The sequence below is a fragment of the Melospiza melodia genome, chromosome 18 (assembly GCF_035770615.1).
Source record: "Melospiza melodia melodia isolate bMelMel2 chromosome 18, bMelMel2.pri, whole genome shotgun sequence".
NCBI classification, from domain to species: domain Eukaryota; kingdom Metazoa; phylum Chordata; class Aves; order Passeriformes; family Passerellidae; genus Melospiza; species Melospiza melodia.
This window is the reverse complement of record NC_086211.1, coordinates 7,227,395-7,255,391: the sequence shown is the minus strand read 5'-3', so window position 1 is coordinate 7,255,391 and position 27,997 is coordinate 7,227,395. Positions and strand designations below refer to the sequence as shown.

Sequence of the window (27,997 nt, the reverse complement as noted above, 5' to 3'; positions counted from 1 at the left end):
CCGGGAGAGCATTGTGGGTAGGAGGAGGCGCCGCGTCCCCACGTGCCGGCCCGGGGGCCACCAACATGGCGGCTGCCTGACCGCTGCCCCGCCGCCACCGACACGGGGAGCGGGGGAGCGGGTCGCCGCCGCCCGCCCGGCCCGCACACAGGTACGCCGGGCCGCGCTGTTTTTGCGCCTCCCGGGCCGCCCCGGCGCAAGGGACCCTGCGGGCGGTGGCGGGGGAGGAGCGCGGCCTGGGCTGGGGTGGGCTCTGCCCGTCCCGGGGGGACGGCGGAGCCGAGACTGCGAGGACTCGGCACGGCGGGGGCGCGGGGCCGCAGCGCCCTGACAGGACCCGGCACGGGCCGGGGTGCGTGGAGGCCGGGCCAAATCCGGCCGCAGCCGCGGCCCCTCGGCTCCCGCAGCAGCCCCGGGGGGTGCCGGCCGCTCCTCCGGGGGCTGTGAGCGGCGGCCCCGCCGGTGCCACCGGGGCCCGCAGCCCCGCGCCTTCCCCCCGGGGAGGGCTCGGGCGCACCCGCCCCGGAGTGCAGCGGCTGCCCCTGCGTGGCACCGGCTCTGCGGGGCCGCAGCCCAGCCCAGCCGTCCCGCCCGGGGGGATTCGCCTCGTCCCCGCGGTCGGGGCGGCTCGGGCGGCTCGATGTGGCCTCTGCGGGGCCTTTCCCCCAGCCCAGCGCTGCTGGGTCGGGGCAGGGCGGGCGCCAGGGGCGCGGAGCCGCGTCCGGCGGGAGCGCTGCCCGCGGGGAGCACGGGACGGGCACCGCGACCTGCCCCGGTGGTGTCACACAGTGACCCCTGCCCTGGCAGCACGGCCCGGCACTGCCGCACACGGGGGGAGGTGGTAAAGAAAGGTTCGTGCTTGATACGTAACCTGGTAAAACCCCAAAGGTGTGCTGCGGTGACATCACCTCCAGAGAGAGGTCCTGCTGCAGAGGAGCCCTCTTGGCTTCACTGCCAGGGGATGACTGTGCAAAGCTGCTTGCAGGCGAGGAGAAAATGAAGCAAGTAATTGGGTCAAAATGGTAATTGCCATAAATGTATGGAAGGTGCTTTAGCTTCTTCTGGCAGGTTCCATTTTACTGTGTGCCGTGGGCCACCCTGAGCTACAGGGCTGCTCTGAGCCCCTTCTAGAGGTGCCTGGGTGCCAGAGGTAATGTGGTAGTGATTCAGGACATGGCACTTTTTCCATGCTGCCGTTTCAGCATTTATACTTTCAGGCACTGATCCAGCAGGAATTCTTGGCCTTTCTTTCACATTGCATGATTATATGAAGTGTATTTCGGGTTTTAGTGTTAGCACTTTGGGGTCCATTATTACTGACAAATTTAGGTAAAAATGAAATACTGGAGCATTTCTTACAGGCCTGACTAAAAGTCTGTGTGTCAAATGATGTGCAAATTTGCAATTTACCTTCTTGCAGATATTTTGGCAGTAAAATAAAATTAAATCTATAATACTCAAATGCCTTTCTAAGCTCAGAGTGAGATGCAGGATTCAGTTGCTTCATCACTGATTTTTACAGTTCTTTAACCACAACATTTTTCTTCATTGGTTCTATGTTGATGGTGTTATGGGCAGCTAATGAGCAGTTTCATGGATTGGTCCTTGCATTGGTCACTTTGCAGGAGAAATGAGAAGATTTATATCTCTTGCCCTCCTGTGAGCTGATAATTCACATTATACTTTGAGTTGCACCTTAAAGGAAAGTCCTTAAAACAAAAAGGTTCTACCAAAAGAAGTTTGAACCTGCTCACCATATTTGCTGTCTCTTAATGTTTGATTCCATTCTGTAACTCCTGTGGTATCATAAATATATGTATGTGAGAAGTGTGGAAATTAGCACTATGTATGCATATATCAGACATAGGATTGTGTCTGCATGCCTTCCTTGTGATTCAGAGGATTTCTTCCAGTTGCATGAGTATTATAAGTTGTGCTGGGACACACTGCTTCCTATTTATAGATGTGTCATTCTCACTTTCCAGTAAAAGGATCTGTAGTCATGCTTTGTCTTTACAGGACTAAGAGAAAAATGTAGTTTCTGTAACACAGCATTTCCCCTGAGTAGTGACAGGTGGAGTCACAAAAAGATTTTGTGTATAATTGCACAGGCAGTGTTCAGTGTGGGGCCAGAGACCAGATCCTTCAGGCTGTTTCTCTGTCCCTCCTTAGCCCAGGGAATCTTGATTTCTCTTCTCAAAAGTGCAATAACTTTCTCAGGAGAGGGAGAAGGAGCCTAGCAGATGTTTGGCATGCAGGCTGTCAGGAAGGGAAGGGTGGTTCCCGGATCTCTCAGGGGTGTGAGGAAGGAAGGTTTGGACCCAGGTGTCCCACCTTTGGGTGTTTCCACATGTCCACACACACCTTGGGCATCCTCCCACCATCAGCTCTGTGCTGGGTGCAGACTGCAGTTGTTCCATGTCTGCAGAGCTGTCAGGTGTTGGGACACCTGGGGACATGAGCAGGGAAAGCAGAAATGGAACTGACAAACTTCATTTCTTTAAAACATATCAGTGTGTGTTTCTGGGAGGAACTGGATGCCTGATCACAGAAAACACTGATACCAGTCAGATATCACATACTCAGGGTTTTGCTCACAGCCCAGCCTGTGGTTAAGGTACTGGCTTTTTGCTGTGAAGGTGTTCTGCATTTCTACAAAATAACTTCAGATAGGAATCTGAAATACTGAGGCATAAATTTTCAAATACAAATGTATGATGCAAGGACCCTGGGACATGCTGGTGCACAAAGAAATGGAGAATGCCAGCTCAGTACTGGGAGGGGCATTTTTTTGGTAGCAGAGATTCTGTAGCTGAAAAATAGGGAATTATATTTCTAGGTGGAATGGCAGAAACATTATAAGCCTGAATGGATATTAATAACACTTGTATCCAGAATGTCTAGCCTGTCTGAAAGGTTTCGTAGATACCTCTGTGTACATTAGTGTGATATTTGAGAAGCCTGTATGTCAGCTGAAATATACTGAGCTGCCTAAATTGTGTGGTGGCTTGAGTATTTGAAAAAAATGCCATTTTTCCAGATGTAAAATGGATGCTGGGTTCCTTCTTTCCCAGCTGATCCTGGATGCTGCTTGTTTCTCCTCCTCTTCCTCCATAGGAGATCCAGAAAGAAGTAAGCTGTCCTCAAGGAGTGAGGACAATAAGGGAGAGTTCTTGAACACAGAGCTTGTTTCTTTGCCTGATCATCTTTGTTGCTAAAACTTTCCTTGGTCAGTTTGTGAGAGGTCTTATTTTGTTATGCCTATCTTGACCAGTACTGGCTGTTTAACATAACATTGTTGCAGTGACATCCTGAATAATTTGTAAATCCTTTTGTTTGATTTCAGCAGGGAAAAACTATTGTTGATTTAGCTGAGAGATCATTTTTTATTCAGAGGTCTGAACCAGGCACAGCCCTGACTCCAGCACTGGATTGAACATAATGAACTTTTGTTCCAGAGTATCCAGTCCTCAGTTAATATCAGAATCTTATTTTCATTGGGGTTGGTGTAGTTATGAAGAAAAATCTGTTCTGCTGGTTTTGGAGGACTCCAGGAAAGGCTGAGCAGTGTGTTCTGGAGCTCTCATTGAGCAGGGCAGTCTGAAGAGTGGCAGGTCAGGAGACAAGGCTGCAGCTTGCCAGGGAGATGAAATCAAAGTCAGGGCATTCCCAGACTGGAATATCTGAGATAGGGACCCTGAAGGGCCAGCTGTGGCTGGAAAACAGCTGCTACCTGTGTGTTACTGTTACACACTTTATGTGTACATAAAGATACACTTTATGCAACTGCAAAGGGCTGTCTTTCCCTCCTTAGGGCTCTAGTTCAGGGCTTTCTTAGTAACTGCAGCTTTCACAGAAGTTATAGCACTTCACCTATTGTTGAGTATCAGGGACCTGTTCATGCAAACACATGCATTCCTTCAAAATACAGAATAAACAGATTATCACTGAAAGGAACCAAGTTAACTTGAACAATACTTTGGGCTGCATGTGTTATGTGACACAGATGAAATGATTCATATGACATTCCTCTTTTCTTTCAGGTTGTGCCAAGGAGTAAGCCAAGAAAAAGCTTTGTTTTATCCTAGCATGGCAAATGAAGAAGATGATCCAATTATACAAGAGGTAAAAGTGCATTGTGGTAACAGTGATTGTACATGAGAATTTGTTATTATTTTTATTACTACAGTTCCCAGTATTCTTACACTGCTGAAACAATGTGTCATCAACATCAGTGATTGTCTTATAACCAATGGCTGGGGCTGTACAAAGAGTTATGTTGTGTGGACCATGGTATCTGTTTTGTCAGAATATCTTGTCCATGTTGGCAGATGCAGCTCAGGTTTTCACCCTTTGTAATCTGTCCATGGCAGAAGAGAAGGTGGGGAATTTGCTTCTACCATTGTGTGCTTCCAGTGAACTCCATTGCATGTGTCTGGGAGCTGAAAAAATTGGAATGACTTTGATGATCTGTTAAACATGAATCTACAGTGTTCATGCCTTCTGCTGAAGTAAGGAGTTGTGTTCTGGGTATGGACTTTTTAAAGGACTGCTATGTCCCAAGAAATAGCCACAGTGTCTTGTCATTTGATATATGTGATTTTACACACCAGAAGCACAAGAAAGGGCAAATCCTTAGAAGGTGAAAAGCCATGACAAAAGGAGTGGCAATTGTCAGGAGTGTATCTGAAATGGCAGCTTCCATATGTCTTATTCTGAAACATCTGTGCATTTTCAGTTCTGATGGCCAAGTGCAAGTATTGAACCAGCTTGAGGATGTGGATGTCTCTTGTCTAATTTGGAAAGATTTTATAAAATACCAGTAAGGAACTTTTACCTTTCAGTCGTGCTGCCAAACTGAGAACTTCCTCCTCTTTCTATAATTGTCATAACAGATTTGCTTCATATCCTTGGAGGATAAAAATTCCTCTTTCACATTTGTTTGCCAAGTTTCCTTAGAGAGGAAACACAGCTAGAGCCACTGTCTGCTGCCTCTTTGTAGTGGGATTTTAGGTTTGGTTTTTAAAAAGGCCAAATGTAGAATTTCGTGTCAAAGTCAGCAGAGAGGAAACTTCTGACAGGAGAGTCACGAATCTATTTTATGTTAGAGTTCATATGAAAAGTTAATGCTGTCAGTATTTGAGCTCTAAGAGTTCTATTTTTATTACAGCTGGCATCTGATGAAAGTTATTTGTTTTGCTTTTTAGATTGACGTGTTCCTGGCCAGAAGTCTACTGGAGAAGCTCTATCTATTTCAGGTATTTCTGTTAACTTTTATGCAGTGATAGTTTGTTTAAAATAAATGCAAAGAGCATAACTTAATGCTTTAGTCTGCCAAGGTCTGGGATATAGAGAACCTGTTTGGGTGTCATTTTGGAGGCAGGAGTGAGGCTGGTTGTGGTGGGGTCTGTGGGTGTGGACCCTGGCAGCTTTGGCAGGATGGGAGATCTCCCTGGGATCCACACTGTCCTCTCAGCATTCCCATGTGGCTAAACCTGGCTCTGCTCTCCTGATCAGCAACATGTGGCCTGTACTTTCTAAACTAACATTTGCTTGTATACCCACAGATATTTTACTTCTATTAACTCTACAGAGAGTTGATGCTGAGTGATAAGGTTTTCTTTTTCTGCTGGACTGTGTTACTGGTTATTGTGGTGTGTGAGGGGCAGGAAGGGGGCTGTGAAGGGACAAAAGCAGAGGGCTGGGAGGAAAACAACAGACTTTCTAGGTCGTGTTCCAAAATCCCCTGATGACTCACAAATCAATCAATTAATGTTTTTTCTGGGTGTCTTGTCTCTGAGATGTGGCAAGTGGATCTGCATGTGAGGGGAGAGGGGAATTTGAGTTGATTTCTGTGAAATTCTTTGATCTTTAAGAGAAGAGGGGTGTATGAAATGATCTGTTTTGCAGTATCCCATTCGCCCAGCTTCCATGACCTACGATGATGTTACACATTTGTCAGCGAAGATAAAACCAAAGCAGCAAAAGGTTGGTCATCATTTGAGCCCAGTCTGTAAAAGTTTTTTTATGATGTGCAGAATGTACTTAGGAAAAGCACATTATGCTGTTGAGTTGTTCTAACCATGCAGCTACTTGCAGGACCAGATCTCTGTGCTTGAAGCTATGAAGACTTTTACTGTGTCTGTAAGGTAGAGTTCAGAATAAAAGTTTATAAATCATGGTGAGAAAGCCACTATTTTAACAGAAAACAGAATCACTCAGGGAAACATAGTTACTAATGGTAATTCAGTCCGTGGATGCTTGTGTGAAAAGAGCTTGAATCAAAAGGTCTGTGCAGTATTCAGAGAAGGGTTGAAGAAGGATTGGGCTTTGGAGCCATCCTCTGTTTCAGTGTCAGTGCAAGTCTTGATTTCTCTCTTGCCTGGCAGTGAATCATCAGGAGTCCTTTTGAAATCACTGGGGCAGTACAGGTAAAGTATAGCCAAAGCCACAATCATTGCACTTGCTTGCAAGTGTATCCCAGAAATCTGGCTATTATTTTACAATATCTTATTTTAAAACTGCAGCAGTAAATGTCTGTGTTACTTGAATTTGGTTCTGGGAAATGGTTAAGGGAAGTGCTTTGGTGAACTTAGGAGTTAGAATGCGTGTTTTGTTCATGAAGTCTTTTATTTAATTCAGCAAACATTTGCACTGTAAGCCCTGTACAAACCTTTGTAAATATGCTGTCTCATCCAGGGACTTGAAACTAGTTCAGTTTATGAATAACATGAAGGGAAAGAAAAAATAAGATGGTAGCTGTGATACACAAATTTATAAGGGCTTTGACACGCCCTGAAGAATATGCTCTGTATTGTCATAGTATATAAATAGAATTATTATGCAGCAGGATGCTTATTTTTGGACATTGGTCTGAAATTTAAGGTTGAAGTGGGGGGGAATAGTTCTTCTTATAACTAAAGGTTTGGAGCTTGTTACAGTGCTCTGACAAGTGAAAATCAGGAGTAACTGAGGTCAGTGCTGAGTGCTGCAGTCTCAAATTAGCAGAATGGAGGCCTTTGCCTCTGAAGAGGACAGAGTTGTATTCTTGGGACCAGACTAGAAGGAGATCTATCTTATGAGGGATTCTGAATGGCTCCTTGGTGATAGGGAGGCTTGAATGAACTTGCTTGTGCACCTGATCTGTACTGATAAGTAAATTAGACTGATAGTGTCATGGAAGGAATCCAGCAAAGTGAATGTGTATTTCAGGGCTGCCTAAAGAACTCTGCTTTTTCTGATCCCATATGTGTACATGGAAGTTTTTGTATCTCCAGCTTGTTGTTTAAATGACCTCACTGTACCAAACCCATCTATGTGCTGTTCAGCTCTGTGTGAGATTGGCCCTGTGGATTTGAATGATGCTGTTTATGTACTTAAATTTGCTGTAAACCTCTGAAAATGTTAGAAAGTGTGGGGTTGGGTTTTAATTGATCTGGTTGGTGTTGTGCCATGGTAATTAGCTGTCTTTCCCTGGTATTCTTTAGGTTGAACTGGAAATGGCCATCGATACTTTGAATCCGAACTATTGTCGCAGCAAGGGGGAGCAGATCGCTCTCAACGTGGATGGCACCTGTACAGATGAAACCAGCACCTATTCCTCGTAGGTGTCCTCTTTGCCTTCCTTTCCTTTCTGGGCTGAGCACAGACATCTCTGTGTCCACCAGTGGCTGCTTTGTACACTCTTCTGTAGCAAGTATTCTTGAGAGTAACCTACATTTTTGGGGTGCATCATGAATTCAGATTTGCAGATAGAAGTGATGGATATTTGTCTGTTGTGGTTGTTGAGAGTCCATTTTGGGAATTGGTGCTTCAGACTTTTGGCACCTGCATGCCACATTGCCTGTAGAATGCCATCTCACTGCCCTCCTCTGTCTGCAGGAAGCTGATGGACAAGCAAACTTTCTGCTCTTCCCAAGCTGCCAGTAATGTTTCCCGCTATGCAGCTGCTGTTTATAAAAAAGGTGAGTTTCTTTTGCTTGACCCTCCCATCAGGGAAACATATTCATTTCAGTGTTAAGATAAGACCTGTTTATCTTTTTTTTTGGCCTAGTTTTAATTGGCTGATGGGTCTTTAAAGAAAGGAAGGTTTTCCCTTATCAATGTCCCAAGAGTCCTTGAGTAGGTCTAGCGAAATTGTAAATATCATGTAAGAACACCCTGGGTTTGTAGATGCCTCCAGAATCTTAACAGTTCATGGTGGTCTGAAATAATATGCACTTATAGCATGAAATTATCATTATTATTTATATTGCTTTCTTAATCTAAATATGTCTGTCTCATGTTCCTGTTCTGCACTTTTTGTCCCTCTCTTGACTGCCCAGCCCATCACAGAGTTTTGGTCTGGTGGTCATTTGAGATGACAATATGTAGATTATTTTCAGTGATTACTATTTTACTAGGGGTCTTTTGGACTATGGGTCAGGCCTGTGCCAGAACGTGGCTCTCTACAACATCTGGTTTCAACACAAAAGGCAAAACTACAGAAACAAGTCTTGATCTTTCATATTCCCTTGAAATCCTGAGCACTGGATGAATTTTTCACTTCAATCCTTTTTTACGTTTTGCTGTATTAAATATTTATGCTCAATTGAAGCTGCGGCTTTACAGAGACAGGGAGATAATGAAAAGTTGTGTCCTTGTGCAGTGGAAAAAATCAATTTTAACCAATATTAATTCTCTTTTTCAGGTGAACTTCACTTGACTCCACTACATGGAATTCTTCAGCTGAGGCCAAGCTTCACCTACTTGGACAAGGCTGATGCAAAACACCGAGAAAGAGAAGCTGCTAATGAAGGTAAATTCTCCACAACTGAGTTTTCTGAGGGGAGGTGAGATATAAGTTCTCTATAATGTGGCTGGTAAGAGTCATTCTGTTCTGAAGGTGTTTATTCTAACATTATTATTCCATTTCTTAGATTGTTTCATTGATTTTGGTTTTTTTACCTAAATGCTTTTATGGGCAGAGTGTGAGGGATTGGCAGAGGGATGGGAGGTGCTGGGGAGTGACAAAGGGTGGTGGTGGGGACAGTGTCCCCACTGCCACTGGGAAGGCCATGGCAGCAGGATGTCCTATCACAGGAGCAGTCTGGTGCTGTCATACATGGCACAGTTTGGCAGGCTGGGATTGAACCCATGCCTGTGGAGTTCTCAGTGTGCTTTCTTCCTGCATGGGCCCCCAGACCAGCTTTGGCTCTTGCACTGCAGTGGTGTGTTCATTTTTGTGTTTTCTGGCAGGTGGTGATTCATCCCAGGATGAAGCTGAAGATGATGTTAAGCAAATTACTGTATGTCCACATTTTCCTTTTTATGCTGGTTCAGGTAACAGTTCAGTGTGACAGTTTGACAGTTCAGAGTGAAATGAAAGGACAGCAAACCTCAGCTGGTGCTGCTGACCTGGGCTGGGGTGGGGGAGGCCAGGTGGGTTCACCCTTGTTGCACAAGCATAAAGATGGCACTGAGAGCAAGGGGTGATTCATTGGAGCTGGAGCCCTTAGCTTGATGCTGATACACCAGATCAATATGGCAGATGGGTTTTGGGTTTTTTCCAAGGGTTTTAGGGCTGTTTTCAATGATGCCCAAATCTCCTAGGTCCGATTCTCCCGCCCTGAGACCGAACAAGCTCGGCAGCGACGTGTTCAGTCCTACGAGTTCCTGCAGAAGAGACAGGCAGAAGAGCACTGGGTTCACCTGCATTATTATGGCTTGAAGGTAGGTGTGTGCTGGCTCTGAGAAGTGCCTGGGCCTGAAGGCTCAGCCAAGTCCAGAACTGTTTTAAATCTGGGCCCATGGGAATCAGGGAATCATCAGAAGAATGAAGAGGAGCTCGGTAGGCTGGAACAGACCCTGAAGGGCTCTGTATCACCTACTGGATTATGCTTTGGAGTCTCCACATTTCAAAACAGAGCTGGACAAATATAAAGGGGGTGTCTGAGTGTAAGAATCACTTGGGTCTTGGATTATAAACTGGTCTTTGTGAAAGACTTGGGAAACCCATTCAGTCAGGTGTAAGAAATCCTGTTTGGCTGACTTGGGCATGTCTGTCAGGAGGTTTCAAAGGCACAGCAAGTGAAATGTTCCCACATCACATGAGCATCATACAAGGAAGTGAAAGCAGAACATCAGGTAGTGAGGTGGAACATTTGAGTGGTGGAATGATGACAGGGTGGGCATAGTTTGGAATGAGAAATCAGCTCTCTGGCATTCTGTGTATTTTCAGTATGTGATAATGACTCTTGTTTTTTCCCTGTTTCCAGGATAGCCGTTCTGAGCACGAGCGCCAGTATTTATTTAGCCAAGGTCATGGCCTTGCTGAAAACACAGAATTAATTAAATCTCCCAGGTAATAGTTTGGTGGTTTCCTACAGAAATGGCATTAATTAGTTGGGATTGTTTTCAGAGTAATGAGCAGGTATATTCTTTAAAAATCTGCTCTTTGAAAATCCTATTCATGGTAAAAGTTGAATTGTTTTAAAACACACAGTAACAAACTAGCTTTCATCTTACTGAGGTTGCTTTCTTTGTTTCCCTATACCCTTGAGATTAAAACCTCTTGTTTTTACTCAGGGTTGTAGTTTCTTGTATGTTATCACAGCCCTACATTATTTGAACTGTGAATACTGCAAAGGAAAATTAAAACAAAAGCTTCTTCTGGATAATATAAATTAATTCTCCAAAGCCAATAACTCCCATTGTTATCAAATCTTATAAAACTTCCCTTTGTGATTTGTGGGGACAACTGAAACTGCTTGAAAGGTGTTTGTGTCTGTTTCTTGGTGACTGCAGCTCTACAGGAGCCTTCCATAATGTAGTCAGTGCTTCTCTGTCACCTGGGACAGCCATGGCCCAAGTAATAGTGAAGTGGCAGAGTCTGGCCCTGGTAATGGTGTTGGCATGTTTGTCTTGTAAATCAGTAAGTCAGTGGTAGCTCTTCTGAAATCTTTTGGATCTGATTCTTTCTCACAGACACTGGTAATTGCATGGATGGGACAGAAATTTTGCTTTTTGCTGGGCTGATTCTGTCTGTGGGGTTTCACATGACCCTGCTGATGGCTGTCAGAGCAGCTGTGTTTAATACATTTCCTTGTGCAGATCCTCTGTTTGGACACCTCTGCTGTACAAAAGAGCTGAAATTCTGACTCACACTTACTTCATACTCTCACTTAGGGCAGAGGAATGTCAGTAACTTCTACTAGTTCTGAGGAGGTAGAAGTGGAAGGGAGAGCTCTTTTCAGGCTGATGTTTGTTTTGTAGATTCACACAAGCAGGTTTACTCTAAGTGAGAAATTATTGTACTTAAACCTGGTAAGTCTCAAGATGAGCATTTTAAAGAATGTGTTTCCTTTTCTTCTAGTGAATATTTAATGATGCTGATGCCTCCAAGCGTAGAGGAAGAGAAGTAAGTGTTTGTACATAGTGTTCAAAGTCCACATTGGCTGGATTCTCCTTTTCATGGGCTGCAAATCTGTTTATTTGCAGTGAGAAACCAATGGCTCCAAGCAATGTGCTTTCTATGGCCCAGCTGAGGACTTTACCCCTTGCTGATCAGATCAAGATCCTGATGAAGAATGGTTTGTAGCTTTTGTAACACATTTGCACTTCACTTTGTGACTTGTAGTTGCCTCAGATAAGGTGCTTTCCCCAGTATTACCAGTTCTGTCACCCCATCAGACAGACAGTCTGGCTCTCTGATTCTCTGAAGAATGTAAGTCCTAAGCCTTTCCCTAAAAAGAGCAGAGACAGCTGATCAGACTGTTCATACACTTGCCATCAATTTACTCTTAGAAAAATTTCTAATTTAAAATAGCTTTCTGGATACACATTCAGCAAGTATCTCCTGGAATGTGGGCGTCTGAGCATGTACAGCCTGCACTTTGGCATTTCCTGGGGAGTTTTCAATGATACACACTTCATGAGTGTCACCTAGGAATTTTAATGTCTCTTTAGGATTACTGTCTGATGAGAGCAAATCCTGAGGGTTTTGCCTCAGGAATGGCCTGCCTTGTCAGGTATCTCTGCTTACAGATATTGCCAAAGATATAGGTTGGGGTTTTTTTTAATTATTGTTTTATTAATATGTTAATTTGTGAGCCAGTTCAGCCAGTCAACTCGGCTGTAACACTAGCAGCTACTTTAAGAATATATGATGCCTACAGCACAGGGGGGTAAAACTAAGGCTTTACTTCTTTCCCCAAGATAAATCTTTGCCCGTGCACACGCTGAATGCCCGTTGCTGGCTGTGTGGGTGCTGTTGGTGACTCTGTGTTTGCCTTGCAGTGAAGGTGATGCCGTTCGCCAACCTGCTGGGTCTGCTGGGCTCGGGCACCGATCCCACGGCCGTGCTGCGCTGCGTGCAGCAGGTGGCGCTGCTGGTCCAGGGAAACTGGGTGGTGAAGAGGTACGGCCCGGCCCGGCCCGCCTTTGTCCCGGCATCGCCCCGGTTCTGCCCCGGCATCGCCCCGAGAGCACCCCGGCATTGCCCCAGCGCCCCTCCGGGCCCCCCGGCCTTGTGTCCCCCACCCACACTCCCAACTCGCGGTTGGAACCTTTGCTTTCTCGTTGTCAGCGTCTCAGTGCAGCTGCTCCGTATCCGAAGGGTTGCTGTGAAAGGATAACGTGAAAGGATAATGCCTTAGTACCAGTCCCCAAGTGGGATTGTGGCTGAGCAGTGATGTAATCTGTGTTTGCATCGGAGTTGTGACAGGTTTCTGATTTCTGCACTCATGTTCTTTTGTGAGAGAGATGGTCTGAGTTCTTCCAGAGATTAGCATGAAATAGAAACACAGAAAATTAAACCAATGTCAGCTATAATATTTCTTAGCAAAATTCAGTCCTGTAAGGATCTCTGTGCAGTCCTGTTGCTGCTCTTGTCAGCTGAAAACTACCCTCAGTAAATCAGGCATGGTGGTACTGAGTGTACCACATGAATTGGAGTCTGTATCATCCTGTTTATTAGGATAGAGCATCCTATTGGGAACTGAAATCTAAAATGCAGTATGATTTTTTTTTTTACCTGGGTGGAGCCCTGCATGCAGAGGTTTATAGTCTCTGGAATAGCTGTGTTAAGATGAATGGCATCAGCTGCCAGTCCAAGTATGCCAGCAGGGTGTTTCAGCTATTGTGGTGCAGGCCTGTATTAGCAATGTGACCAGCTTTTACAGCAGCCCTGCTGTCCCTCCAGCTGGTACAGCAGGAAGCTGGGAGCAGCTTAAAAGACAATATGTTAGCATTGAGATTGTTCTTAGGTTATAGCTGATTCTTTGCTGCTAGTCTGAGGAGGATGTGAGGATCTGTAGTGGATGGAGTGTTTGAGCAGCACACATCAGAGCTTTGAAAAGAGTGGGGACCCATTTCTTTGGCCTGGGTAGGATCAAGATTATGAACCTGAGTTGCTGTGGGGCTTTGGAAAGCCTGGTAACATCAGCTGGCCCTGCAAGCAGACAAGGACACAGACACAGAGTAATGTGGTCTCGGGGCTGTTGATTCAAGTATAACATTCTGTAATATTGTTCTGTTAAACCCTTGATTGCTGGGAAGGAAATAAAAAATTGTCTTGCCTGTACATCAGCATTTGGCTAAATGCTGCCTTCAAGGCTGCATACCAAGTTAGCCTAAGCACTTCTTGGGATCATTCTGGTCTTGTTTACATGGATCCAAGGGAGGGTTGGCTTTGCAAGAACAAAGCAGAGCTTGTAGCTGTGTTGCACACACCTGCTTGCCACAAGGCTGTGCTTTGCTGGTCTAAGCCTTTCTGCACTGGGGTAATTGCAGTGGTGTAATTACACCAATGTTAATGCCTTTAATGAAAACCACGCTTTGCATAAAGGTGTAATTTAACTGCAGAACAGGGAGGGCCTGTTTGTTATGTTAGTCTTCACTAATGCCTTTTTTCTGGAGTACCTAGTAACTAATTTCTCTTCCTTTTTAATTAACAGCGATGTTCTCTACCCAAAAGATACTTCTAGTCCCCATAGTGGAGTTCCTGCAGAAGTGCTCTGTAGAGGGAGAGATTTTGTTGTAAGTATAAAAGTATTTGTTGCTTTTAATGAAAACACGGGTGAAGCTTGCCTGGGAGGCCACAGCATTGCAAAACTCTTGTGCTGTTCTGCAGGGAGGTGTTTCCTCCAAGGAAGTTGTTTGTGCTTTAATCCTGAAGGTGTTGTTACAAGTCTGCTGTGGGAATGTTGGTGTAGGCTCACTTTGTGTCTGCCTGGCAGGTTCAGATCATCTGTCATTAGCAGCATTCATCCTTTCTAGCACATGCTGCAGAGCACTATCACATTGCCCCCACCATTCAGTGTGGGGCTTGCAGAACAGCCAGGACTGGATAATGAAGTGCTTGTTTCTCCAGCTCTGAGGGCTCAGGACTGAGGGCTCAGGAGGGCAGTGTGGGTAAGCCTTGTGCTCCCTGAGCATGCACTGTTGATCTTTAAAAAGGACTTTATTCCCTAGGGCTGCTAATCAGTGAAAGGACTTTGTTCCCAGGCACCTTTTGTGAGCAGTAGCTGCACATGGAAGTTGAAATGAATATGGGTCTTGTAAACACACACATAACCACAGCAAAAAGGAACAACCTCTGCATTGTGTTTATTTTCACTAACCATGGAAAGAATTAAGGTCCTAAGTGGTTCCTAAGTTCATAATCAGTTTATGGCTTCCGCCCCACCAGAGCAGCTCTGAGTGCACAGCTCTCATTTGTTTCAGCTAGACCTGAGTGTTTCTGCAGAGTTTGTTCATGAGGTTTAGCTCTGAACAGGAGAATGCTCTGCAAGAGACTTTAAGGGTATTACAGTACTACTGTAAGATCAAACTGATGGTGATTGAAGCTGACTTTTCCTTGTCTCTTGATGTCTGCCCAAGACTCTGCCAGATGGAGACCTGGATTCAGGTGTGACCCAGTGACATAAGTGTTCAGGACACAGCAGATTAGGTGACACGTCTTGTGTAAAGTTCAGGGACCAGAATTATTGTGCTCAGTTAAGTAAGGGATACTGTTTTAATATTTAGGATGAAAAGATACATTATTTTCATTTGGATTATGTCAAATATGCCTTCCATGAGAAATGGATCTGTGTTGATCTTAAAGGCAAATAATTTGCTGATTAATACTACAAGAAGGAAGAAGTTCAAATGTTAGAAAATAGAAAGGATCAATATTTCTGGCTTTCAGACAAAGAGAAATGTGTGGTTTTAAGACTCAGAAATAGTATTGAATGCTGTATGGCATCTGTGGAGAAAATGTGTTCTAGCTTATAAAGTGAACTTTATTTCCCTATATTTCTGCAAAGTTATTAGTAAGTTTAAAAAACATTTATGGACTTCTTGTGCTTTAAAACAGAAATGCCCTGTGCCCTCAAGTGAGTGGATTGGGTTTGTGTGTTTGTGGGCAGAGAGAAGCTGAATGGGAGAGACGGAGGCATGGATGATGTTGTAGGCCAGGAAGAAATTGTCAGTAATGAGATTTTGGATTCTTAACAACATTATTAATACACACAGAATAAAAGAGGCTGTGCCTTATTTCATGGAAACAGGAAGAAATGAAAGGTCATGTTCAATGTTCTGCCCAAGTCCTGTCAGCCTGCTGTGCAGAGCACCTGGCTGTGCCCTACCTGGGGACAGGTGTGTGAGTGACAGGACATCTTGGCATGACTGTCACTGTGATGGGGGTGGAAGAAGGGCACAGGCACTTTGGAGGGGCGCTGTGCTGCTGAAGGGCTGCAGCCATCAGCCTGCACAGGTCCCTGTGTAAGAGTGCATGGAGAGAGTCTCTAGGCTGATGATGAGGTGTGTGAGAAGTGACTTCTGGGGTCCCAGCATCACTGCAGTGCTTTTGTTGGTTTTTGTTTGTTTGTTTGGTTGGTTGGTTTTTTGTTTGTTTGGGGTTTTTTTGGGGTTTTTTTTTTTTTTGTTTTGTTTTGTTTTTTTTTTTTTTTTTTTTGTTTTGAAACTGAATGGAGTTTGAGTTCAAGAGATTCCTTGTAGCTTTTATAGTCATAGGTTTGCCAAGGCACACCATGGACTCTCAAAGCTTTTGGGCCTGTGTTCATGGCCCTTGGAGGACAGAAGGAGCCAGAAGATGTTTTTCCTCTGACTGAGAATCACTTACTTCTGCATTCTTGAAGGGATGGGGGGTTCTATTTTTGTGTTAACATCGTTGAACAGGGTCGTTGCTACAACTTCAGTGAAGCTACTGCTGCATGCAGTTGTTAGGTTTTCCTCTTTTGTTCCCTCCTAGATGTGGAAGTTCACACAGGACCGCTGGGTGGTGAGAAAGGAAGTAGCAGCAGTTACAAAAGTGAGTGGATTCCTTTTCTTCCCAATTCCAAAGGTGGTGATAAGCTGGCCAGATGTTGCTGAGCATTGTGTGGGTGTAGATAGTGGGTGCTGCTGTGAGCCTTCCCTCTCACAGTGCCTGCTTTGCTCTCCATCTGGAACAGGTACAGATAATACTCTTTCTAGAGAAAAACATTCTGAGCAGCTCCCACAACTCCACACTGGCCTTGTAGCTGAGGGACTGGAATGCATCCTGTCCTCTGCTGTGCTTCAGTGGAAAGCTGGGCACAGTTTGAATTGAGCTGACTGAAGGTGCTCACACAGCCCACAGAGGCTGCTCTGCTTTGGGTGTCTTAAGAGCAACTCTTCTGTTGGCATTTGCCAGTTACAATATTGAGTAAAAACTTTAAAGCAACTCAGGCACCTCAACATTCTCTTAAAAGTAGCAAATGAATGAGAAACATTAAGTCAAAAGGACAAACCCCAAATTCTTTAAATGCACTAAAATGATGAAACATGAGTTTATGCATGGACCATCTATTTTTGGAATGTTAGAACCAGTGCTGCATAAAAGCTGGGCATGTGTAGGTGCAGCATGTCTGGCCTGCAGCTCTAAAATAAGATTAACATTGTAGAATATGCTTCTCTTCCCCATAGAGCCTTTTCATCTCAGTTTGGAAACTCCCTTTTCTTTGCAAAACATGCCATGAGCTATTTGACTCTGGGGTGATTAATCACCACGGCTCTCTGAAGTCCTGGGCTTTTAACAGTGTGTGAAAGTGTTGTGCTGCAGAGCAGGATGAGCATCTCTGACTGAGCTGGGTGTGTGCCCAGGGAGCTGCTCCATGCACAGCAGATCAGCCCAGCTCTCCTGCCCCATGCACAGTGCTCACTGCTGCATCTGTCCTGGCTAAACTGACTTCCATGCTATTTATGCTTTTGCTTTTTCTTTTAGCTTTGCCCAGAAGATGTGAAAGACTTCCTAGAGCACATGTCTGTGGCAAGAATAAACAAAGGTTGGGAGTTCATGCTCCCTTACGATGAAGATTTTGTTAAGAAGCATCCAGATATAGTTCAGAGGCAACAGATGCTGTGGATGGGCATTCAGGCCAAGTAAATATTTTACTGTATTTGGGGGAAAAAGCTAAAAGCAAAGAACTGTTTAGTACAAGGGTTCTGTGGGTACTGATAGATAATGTGATCTGTAGTGCCTCCAAGTCTGTCCCTCACAGTGCTCAGTGGTGTGGTGGGAGGTGTTACTGCATCCCTCAAGTCATTCCTGCTTCCTGGAGAGATGGAATGTTCTAGCTAATGGCTAAAGCTGGTATGGCTGCATGCAGACATAACAACTGAAACTCTCTTGGAATATTATGTCTTTGTCTTTCAGATTAGAAAAGGTCTATAATCTCTTAAAGGAACACTTGACACCAAAGAAACAAGAGGCACAATCAGGTAAATGGAATTGTGCTTGGATCATGCTGAAGCACTTGCATGTATTCATCTGCCCATCCATATTCCTGAGTGGTGTTTTGGAGTTCCTCTCTGAGTTTGAATGTGGTGGAGACTGGTTTTGTTTAATGTATTTTCTTTCTTAGTGTTTTCCTCTGGAATATTTAAGACAGATCTTGGTCTGTACTAATGTCACTGAGGTTGGGGTGACATCTGTGCCATCCTTGTAGCAGAGCCAGGAGGAGTCTGTGGCCCTGGGGACTCGCTGTTTGACACTGTAAAATCAGCTGGTTCTCTTACCCACTTGCTCATTTAAGGCAGCTTGTGGGGTGTAACCAGCTCCTGAAGGGAGGGCAGACAGAGCCAGTGCACAAATAATTCTCACCTCTCAATTTAATGTTAATGCAACTTAATGTGAGTGAGGTGATTTTTTACCTCCCTGATTTGCAGGAGGCTCTCTGGTGTGGTTGAGGGCCAAGCAATTACTGGAGAATGTAATGGCAGGAGGCTGTAAGGAGGTGTGAAGCTATCTGGTTTTGACATCCTTCTCCACTGTGTTTGCCAGTGAGGCTATTCAAGTAGCTGCTCCAAAATCCTAAAAGATTGTAAAAACTTGAGATTCCAGAGTTTAACTGGACATTTGGCTTGGTGCCAGACACTGGAGCAATTGAGGAGTGTGAGCAGAAGTGACAAAGGAGCATATGCATCCATTTCAATACCCTGTGTCTGATGTGCTCAGAAGGATTGGGTGCTGGGTTGTTGGAGAGGATTAGTGAGCCTGACAGCAGAGAAGGTAACAGCATGTGTGCTGGGCATGCCTTTGCCTCAGACACTGCACTCCTTGCTTTGGCAGGGACTGGGCTCCTCTGCTGCCAACACAGCCCTTCCTTTCCCCTTTGGATGGCTGGGTGTGGAGGGGAGGAAGGGCAGGATTCCATGGGAGAGAGCTCCTTCCTGTCCCTTCCACCCCATTACTGCATGCTAACGCTGAGCACAGGGTCTGAGCCTCTGGTCCTGCCTGTGGCAGGGGCTGCACCAGCCCCCACCAGCCACTGGGGAATCTAAAAGACAAAAGGAAGAGTTGTTGGACAGAAGTATTTGGGTCACAAGCAGAGATGTGTAAGCAGTTTGTATCCTGGTTTCCTGAGTTGTGGACAACGCCCTGGTGATTGAACAAACACACTTTGCTTTGGATTCCTTGACTGGAACACCCTTCCCAAACACTTGGCTTTAGAAAAACACACACTGCCCTCAAAAATATAGCAAAATCCCTCAAAATGTAAAAATCTAATCAACAGACTGGGTTTATGCCTTAGATTTCATAAGATGTTTCCTGGTTTCATTTCACTATGAGCCCTGCTGAGATTTATGGTACCTTTTGTTTCTTACCAGCTCATCCCTTGCTGGTTTCTGGGGAGCAGAGGGTCAACATGGCTAAAGCAAAAGTCAAGCAGAACTTTGGGCAGCTGGAGAAGGAGCTCCAGAGGCAGAAGGCAGAGATGAAATCCAACGAGAGCTCGGCCAAGCCGGACGTTGCCAACATCCGCATCAAGGAGGAGCCTGTGAGCCTGGAGGAGCCCATGGACACCTCAGCCCACGAGGGGCTGAACAATGGCCTGGTGAACGGCCTGCACCCAGCCCAGGGCCCCCTGGACCCTGTCAATGGCCACCTGCCCGGGGGCTGCATCGACAGGGTCGCACAGGAACTGAAGGCCTTTGTGTCCTCCACGTTTAAGAAACAGTTTGTGCTCACCCTGAGTGAGCTTAAACGGTTATTTAACCTCCACTTAGCCAGCCTGCCTCCAGGACATACCTTGTTCAGTGGCATTTCAGACAAAATGTTACAGGACATGGTGTTGGACACTGGCTGCAAACAGATTTTGGTGCCTGTAAGTATGGTTATCCCTTGGTGTGCTTTGGGGGAGGGATTGGAGCAGGGGGGCAGTTAAACATGTGAGATGTGAAATATTTGTGTCCTGTGCTGATGGACCAGAAGGACAGATGTGCTTGGATGTGTTGGAGCTGCTGGAATTCTGTCTGGGCTCCTGCTTCTGGCAGGCTCTGCATTCTGTCCTTGGGACTCCATTTCCTCATCCAAGGTGTTGGGTGTGATTTGCTGTCCCAGCTTGCTCCTGTTAGCATGGGCAGTCCCAGATTCCCATCAGCTCTCCTGGAATTGCACAAGCTCCTTCCCTCGGGGACAGGGACCCAGCTGGGAGGGGAAAGGTGACATTGACTGCCTGGGAGCAGCAGGGCACACCCAGCAGAGCCTCTGGGAAGCAACAGAGCCCATGTGCAGCAGGTTCCCTTGGCCTCTCTGCTTCCTCTGGGCTGTGCAGAGGTGTCTGTGTCTTTGTCTGCATGGAAACAATGTGGGTGATTGCGTGAGACAGAGCAGGGCTGGGAGACTGCATTGCTGAGGAGAGCAAAGGCAGTCTGGCATCATGGGAAAGAGCCTAAAAGGAAATTAATTTTACAAGACATCTGGCACTGCTGATTGGGTTACACGCAGAAGGAGCTTGGGAGCAGCTGCCTTTGGGGAGAGAGGAGAAGGAACATGTGAACTGCTCAAAGGAGCAGGAAGCAGGAGGGCTGGGAGAGCCTGGAGCATGGGAGCTGCTGGGGGCAGCAGGAACGTGTTCAGTCGTGTGCAAAGTACATGTTGTGGCACCTGGGAGCCAGGCAACAGCCTGGAAATGTCACAGGGAGAGGGAGCACCAACTGTGGGGCTGCTGCTTCCTCTCCTGGCAGTCTCCAGGTGCTGGGGTGGTGCCTGCCTGGAGCTGTCTCCGTGCTGGCCAGGCTCTCCCCTGCACCTGGTGTGATGTGTGCCTCTGCCATGCTGAGGGTGAACAGCTGGGGTCATCCCTGCTCTGCTCCTTGGGGCTGGGGCTTGTTTGCTTTGGAAATTTGAGGATTTTAGAAATCCACACGAGAAGTGAAAGTGAGATCATTTCTCTTCTCAAAAAGCAAAATAAAATCCTGCTGAAGAGAGGTGGCCAGGAGCTTCCTTCTGTGTGGAAAACCCTGTCACAGGAGACTTGCAGAGGTGCAGAAGTGGTCCCTGTAATGTCTCTTGAGGAGACTCTTGCAAGTTTAAGTTCTGCTGACTCAGAATTTGCTGCAGGTCTTGTGTGTGAGCCTGAAGTGCTGGCAGCAATGTAAATCACTGCCCTGAGCCTGCCCTGATGCTCTGTGCACATGGCAGAGGTGCTGGGGCTGGGTTTCCTCTTTGCATGGGCTCAGACACTTTGGTGTTTCTTGATTGTTCCCCTGGACAATTTTGTCAGAACCCAATAAGGGCCTGAGCTCAGGGAAGCCCTGGAGGGTTGCTCAGTGTGGGATTTCATAGTTACTCATTAGTTTTCTGTAATTGGAAGTGCTTTGGTGATAAAAATCAATGATCTGAGGTAATTAAAATGATGTTCTTTGGTGGGTGAAGACACTCTTGGCTTGACTGCTTACCTATTATAGAAAATGTGTGGCTGAAAATGGCAATTGAGACCTTACCAGGGGAATGCAGGATCTGATACAGAGCTGACCAACAGATAAACTCACACCAACAGGGTGTGAGGTAAACAGCATTTGTGGGGAGCCAGAGAGGCCACTCAGCTGCAGCTGAGGCCGTGGGGATGCCTGCAGGGTGCTGTGCTTGCTGTCCCTCATCAGGTGTGGGGGAAAAGCACGGGTCAGGAAAGAGCAAATCCTGAGCTGGTGCTGCCGTGGGAGAGGGTGAGGAGAGGGGACTGAGGAGAGGAGCCCTGGGCAGGCAGGACTGGGTGCCTGAGCCACTCTCCCTCCCCATGGAGGGGTCTGGGCAGGGCTCTGGCTCCTGGGCCCCCACACACATTTCCTGCAGCCTGGGGGTGGCTGCTGCTGCCACAGCTCCCTTCCCACGGCCCCTGCAGTGGCAAGGTTCTGCCCAGGGATATTGAGGATATTTTTGAGGCCTCAGGAAATGATGTAACTGTGTGTGTTGTGTGTATCCTGCCTGGCTGGGCTGAGGGAGGGGAGTGCAGCCTGCACTCACAGAGAGCCCTGCAGGCTGTGCCAGTGCCAGGCTCCCTCAGAGGTGAGATCAACAGTTTACCTTCAGGATTTCTCCAGCTGATAAGGTTTTTTCTGGCACTCTCAGCCCCCTCCATCTGGTGTAGCTCTAACTGAGTCTGCCTGGCAGTGGCTCAGGGCTGAGTGAGAACTTCCCAGAGCCCAGGGCTCCTCCCTGAGAGGTTCCACTTGAACGTGGCAGCCCTGGGACCTGGGGCAGCGTGGAGTTCATCTCCCAAGAGCCTGCACTTGCTCCAGGAGCTCAGAGCAGGAAGGGACACAGGGCAAATATTTTTAGAAGGATTTTAAGGTAGCAGAGAACTGTATCAAGGTGAGGCTGGAGAGATCAAGGTGACATAAACCAGCAAAGGGACAGCAGATGGCAAAGCAGTGAACTGTCTGTGCTGTCTCTCTCTGAGGAATCCCTGTGGCATTTCCCACTCCCAGGCTGTGTGACAGGAGCAAGCAGGCAGGGAGTGTTGGCTTGCAGCAGTTTGCAGAGGGAGGCTGGCTGGGAGGAGGAGATTCTGTGAGTTTTTCTTCCCAAGTACTGTGTTTGTTTGGAGCCGTTTCCTCCCAGAATGGCTGGATAAACACAGCTGTGGCTGAGGCACCAGGGGTTTGCACTCCAGGCTGTGCTGGCTCACTTGTGGAGCCCAGCAGGTTGTGCCTGGGTGCTCCCAGTGCCCTGCTGCCCTTTGCCATCCCTGCTGTGGTGTGTGGAAGGAAGCTGAGTATGTGATTTTATCTCTGCTGAAAACCTACAAGAGAGATTATTCCTCAAAAGCAAGCGTCCTTGTGGGAGGAGAATTATGTCAGGTGCTGTGAGCCTAGTCAGCCTGAATCCTGGCTCTAAACCAAGTGTAAAACCTTGTTATATCCCAGCCATTTGGACTAACCTGCAAGTCAAAGCTGCTAATCCCACTAGGCAGCTCCCACTGGACAAAACCCTTCCCCTTTGCAATAAGATCAGAGGCAGAGCATGAAAGGAATGCTGATCCTTTCACTCTGTGATGCACAAGTCTTCTGGCTGCTGAGGGAGGCTGGGAAGAAAGGTTTGGTTTGTAGCAGCAGCCAGGACTGAGGGATGCTGGAACAATTGGGACTGGCTTGTTAGCTTTTCACAGATGATTGATTTAGGTCATCTGGGTGGTTAGCAAGGAATAAATCGTTAGTGACAGACAGGAAGAGACATGTCAGAGTGAAGGCATATTCCAGCAGTGCTCATTAGTCACTGCTCCAAGGGGAAATGTTAAGGCAAATGGATGGTGTTTTATTTTTTTTAGGGGGACAGGCAGCTGTGCTCCTTCCTGTCTGCAGGGGTGTGAGGCTTCTGCCTCAGAAAAAATGAAGGTGTTTCTCTAGCTTGGCACATGGAGGGAAAACAAAACATGCAAAACCACTGTCACTTCTGGAGCCTGGAATGAGCCAATAGCTGGTTCAGTGTCCCTCAGTGCTCAGTCTTCTGAGTGCTGTAGTCTGCTCCAGAACAGAGATGACAATACAGCAGAAGCTTGTCAGTAATGCTCATTTGGGATTGGTGAAGCAGATAAGTGCAGGATGGAGTGAATCTGTAAAACCTGACACTGTAAAGGTAAAAACTGCCTGAAGGACCCTGCAGTGCACTTGGTGCTCTCAGCTGCTCTGGATGGTCTGGAAGCAAAAACTGCTGACAGGAAAAGTCTGCAGATATCTTGCCATGGGGATGCCATCAAGGTCCAAGCCCTGGGATTGTTCTGGTACATAGTGGTCAACTCCACCATGGGAAGAGTGGGAAGCTGTCCCCATGCACAGTTCATGGGGTTCCAGTATGTCCAGCTGTTCCCTTGAAAGCCCAGCTGTGGTTGGTGTGTGACAGATGTGGCACCAGTGCCCTGTGCAGGGTGTCCCACCCTGGGCAGAGCCATCAGTCAGACCTGGGCACGTTGAGACACCTCAGGGTGCCATTCCCTGGGTCACAGCTGTGACACAGACCATGATTCTGCTCTGGCACGGGGGCTGTGAGAAGGTGCTGAGCTGGCACAGGGCAGCCAGAGCCAAGGCATCCCTTCCAGTGTGGGGTGGGACAGCAATTGGGTTTTTTCAGCAGTTATTTTTCCATGGCAGCCAGGGTTTTGATTCAGTAATGGGTGTCCAGGGATACAGTATCATGGAATCATTAAGCAGAACTCATTAAATAGCTGGTTATTTTTAACAGCCTCTTGTTCTCAGTTTCCTCCACAGACTGCTGCCTCACCAGATGAACTAAAGGTCTATGCACTTTGGGAAGCTGGTGACACTTATGATCAGGTAAAGAGAAAATAAATGACGTTCCCCCACTATATTTTTATCGAGTGTTTGGCATTGTTTGCATCCATGTTTCTGGAACTGGTACACCAGATAGTTTTTCTCTTTCTCTATTGGTATTTTCAACACCAACCTGTTTCTAGCTGAAAGGAAGCTCATAACATGTTGGTAATCATGTCAGTATCTCAGTGGCTGTTTCTGAACCTGTGAGAAGAAAGGATTCTCCAGTGCAGGCCTCAGACCAGGATCCAGTGCAAGGTTTTTTCCTTTTGATGGTAATGCAACATTAACCAGAGATTACCAGGTGTATCTGTTGTATCTGTTTATACTTAAGAGTAGGAAGTGATTGCAGCATATGTGAGCATCTGCTGAGTTCCAACTCTGACAGAGCAATCGAGGTGAAAGGCAGGTGCCTGATGACCTGTGGGTGGGCAGTGCAATTCCCAGCTCCATGAACTGAGTACATTTTTATAGGACAGAGGCAAGAACTAGCCAACCTTTGCCTGGAGTGATGTGCACTCCCATGCAAGCATTGGAGAGGAAGGCCTTGCAATGCCTTCCTCAGTGTGTTGTTGTACCTTTGGAGTGCCCCAGGTCACAGAACAGGAGCAGGAGTGGCCACAGGGTCTGCAGGGACCCCTTGGAGGATAAGGCACTGCTGGAGAGCAGGAACATAGGGGATGTTTTCAGGATTATGAAGCAAGAATCCTCTGATGTAGTTCAGGGAATGTTTTGTACAGACTGAGGCATGTGCAGTTTTGATGGAAAGGCAGGAATAATTGTTCTCTGTGGACTTACTGTGCATTTTCTTTTAAAGCATCGCCAAGTTTTGCTTGAAATCTTTTCAAAGAACTACCGAGTGCGCAGGAATGTCATCCAGAGCCAGCTGAGCCAGGAGTGTGGGGAGGATCTCAACAAGCAGGAGGTGGATAGAGTGTTAAAGGTGAGCTTCTGTTCACTTTGGGTTTGAGCCAACTAACATCAGTTTTAATGCTTGATTTGAGCAAAGGATTATATTTTACCTTGAACTGACAAATGATAAGGATGGTAGAACAGTTGTTGGAATATGCACAAATCCTGTGTTTCACCTTTTTTTCTTAAAAATGCACTTGTCTCACTCTGTCTTCTTTCCCTCCAAGGAGCAGTGGCTCACACATTATTTTGTATTATTGCAACAAATCTCTCTGTCATCTCAAAGCAGCAGAGAATAGAGGGTAGTAAATGTGATACTTGAGTTCTTTTTAAATAATGCAGAATTAAACATCGAGGAGGTGGGAGGGCTCTGCCCAGTGCTCTGAGTTACCAACTGCTGCTGGTTAGTGCTGAAGAGCACGAGTGCCACATGTTCAGAAGTGGATTTTACTCTCTAGCAGGATGTGCAGCTTTGCACAGAGCAAAACCCTGGCCAAAACCAGCAGCCAGAGTAGTAGTTAACACATCTCATTGTAAATGTTTATTTAAATCCTTTCATCTCCCTTTGAAGATGCACCATTTACTTGCTCAAGAAATTTAAGGTATAAAGTACAGACCACACAGGCCATGACTTTAAAAGAGATGCAGGATGGCCCAGCAGAAAGTTGCCAACTAATGTAATACTTTAATCATTGTGGCTGGGCCTTTGCTCACTGTCACCCACTTCAATAAGACAAGTGCTTAAGTACTTTATTACATTGTGATCTGCAAATGAATAATAGCATCTTTGAAGAACTACAGATCTGTTGCTGTGATAATAAACAAACTGGTCTTGCTTGAAAGAACCTGATCGTCTTAGCAGTGAAATAAGCTCAGACATTTCTGCCTGCTAGACAATATTTCCTTTGGCTCCCTGTGCTGGGGATTTGTCAGTGACTGTATGAGCTCAAGTATCAGCCCTCCTGGAAATCTAGACAATGTACTGGCATTAGTTTTTCATGATGCTGTTGCTACAGATAACCTATTTCTAGAAAAAATACTTTCCCCTAAGTCTTCAGGCAGTGTTTTTATATAAGTCAGTGGGTGACCAGCCTTGTGTTGTGGCAGGTTTTACTGCCTTGAATACATTTGTCACAGGACTAGAGGAAATTACCTTTGTTTCTGAAATAAAATTTAGAATAGAAAATCATATGATTTAATGAAATGGGAAGATTCTCTGGCTTCTTTAAGCCACAAGAGATTGGATTCCACTTGAAGTGAAATTGGTTTTGTTGACTCCTATTTCCCCATCTGCCTGTGCTCATTTTTATACATAGAGGAACAGACTGACAGGGTTTGTATTTTTGCATTTATAGATCACTTTGCAAACCCTCTTTCTAACCTCTGGGTTTGTTTTTGTTAAAGATGAGCCCCAAGACTTCAGAAACAAAGATACATTTGGGCTCCACAGCCTCAGTTCTGCAGTACTGCTTGAGCCTGTGTTGAATTACCTAAGAGGGAGGTTGGAGCAAAAGAAAGGGAAGCTGTTAGCTCAGAACTCCAGGGACTTTGTGCTCAGCTAATAGAAACAAGGAAATGAGCCCCAGGACAGCCCAATTCCTGTGCTGCTTTGCTGAGGCACACGTGTGGTCACAGCAGGGCTGAGGTTTGACACTTCATTATCATAGAAAGGGTTTCTTAAAAAGCTTCATATCCAGTGACTGCCCTCACTCTCCTGCTCTGTCCTGCTGCTCCTCTCAGTCTTTTCCCTTCTTTCCCCTCTCTGCCCTGCTCCTCCAGCCCCCACACATCCTTCCCTCCCTCAGCTGGCTTCCCATGAGCCCCAGGTTCTCCCCCAGGAGCCTCTGCTGTTCCTCACTGCCTGTGCATCATTGTCCCTCTGTGGCTCTGTCGTTTGGGATGGGGACACCCTGTGCCCTGGGGTCACACTCCCTCTGTGCCCTGGAGAAGGGCTTGTCACTGATCATGATTATTGTCCCAGAGCCAGCCAGTCATTCATGGACTTTAGAATCATAGAGGCTTCAAGGTTGGGAGAGACCTTTGAGCCCATGCAGTGCAACCATCGATGCAGCAGTAGCACAGTGCCCAGGAGCCATCAGCCAGCCCCATGCACACACCCCTCACACACCTCCGGGGATGGCGCCTCCCAGGGCCGAGCAGCCTGACAGAGCTAACAGAGCGTTCCTTTCCCTCTCGGCAGGACTGCTGCGTGAGCTACGGAGGGATGTGGTATCTAAAGGGGACGGTGCAGTCCTGACAGCGGGGCAGAGGTGCCGGGTGACCTCGGGGACGCAGGAGGAGCCCCAGCGGGTGGCACAGGCGGAGCAATGCCGCGGCTCGGCGGCCAGGGCGGGATCTGAGCTGCCCTGGGGCGGGGGCAGCCCCTGCCAGCCCAGACTCAGAGTTTGCATGGCCTCGAGGCGCAGAGCCGCCGCCAAGGCACCGTGGGACCCTGTCTGCAGCTTGATTAATCTGGGATTTCTAATGTATTGCAATTCTCCTTCTGTTTCGTTATGACAAAATAAAACCATATAGTGACACAGACATGATGGAAAATCATGGTCTAAAACTTTATTTTGTAAGTAATGCCAATAAATTAAATTTGTTTACAAACATCCCAGTTTTTGTTAAATCCCTGGATGCTCATACTTTAGTGTGAGCATTGTCATAGCCCTTGCAGCCCTCTTCATAGAGAGCAGATAGTCGTGTTCATGGGAATGTCAGGCCTGGGAGGGGGGAACAAAATCACTGTCTGTGAACTCTGTACTGCATAACCATTGTTCTCACCTGTTGTCTGTGAAATGAGTTATTTGGAGAAGCACCTACATCTGAGACATGGGGAACAGCTTCTGGATTTCTTCTGCTGGTGTGGGGATGGTTTGAGGGACCTTGTGCATTACTGTATGTGACAGAGCAAGGTAAGTAACTGAGGGCACCCTCTGGAAGGCATCCAGCTGTAGTTACCACACAGCAACCATGTAAAACCTCTATTTTGTGTAATTTTTAAATAAAATTTTATCTCAAAGGTCAA

General features: G+C 46.6%; 1 protein-coding gene across 1 annotated transcript; it reads left to right on the top strand.

Annotated features, from left to right (window-relative positions):
• Window positions 1-63: 63 nt before the first annotated feature.
• Window positions 64-27,997, top strand: POLR3E (RNA polymerase III subunit E). The gene is made up of 21 exons (XM_063171876.1): window positions 64-151; window positions 4,044-4,125; window positions 5,208-5,258; window positions 5,911-5,988; window positions 7,488-7,603; window positions 7,882-7,964; window positions 8,690-8,797; window positions 9,238-9,287; window positions 9,592-9,711; window positions 10,257-10,342; window positions 11,354-11,398; window positions 11,479-11,570; window positions 12,277-12,397; window positions 13,935-14,016; window positions 16,235-16,294; window positions 17,228-17,385; window positions 17,660-17,724; window positions 19,114-19,610; window positions 23,980-24,057; window positions 24,872-24,997; window positions 27,167-27,997. Exons 2-21 carry the CDS (start codon window positions 4,090-4,092, stop codon window positions 27,221-27,223), a joined length of 2,109 nt encoding a protein of 702 aa, XP_063027946.1. The 5' UTR covers window positions 64-151; window positions 4,044-4,089; the 3' UTR covers window positions 27,224-27,997.

Coding starts and splice junctions, on each gene's coding strand:
- POLR3E (XM_063171876.1), top strand. CDS start 4,090: ATGGCAAATGAAGAAGATGATCCAATTATACAAGAG. Junction 7,965..8,689: donor AGCTGCTGTTTATAAAAAAG/GTGAGTTTCTTT, acceptor TCTCTTTTTCAG/GTGAACTTCACTTGACTCCA. Junction 12,398..13,934: donor GGAAACTGGGTGGTGAAGAG/GTACGGCCCGGC, acceptor TTTAATTAACAG/CGATGTTCTCTACCCAAAAG.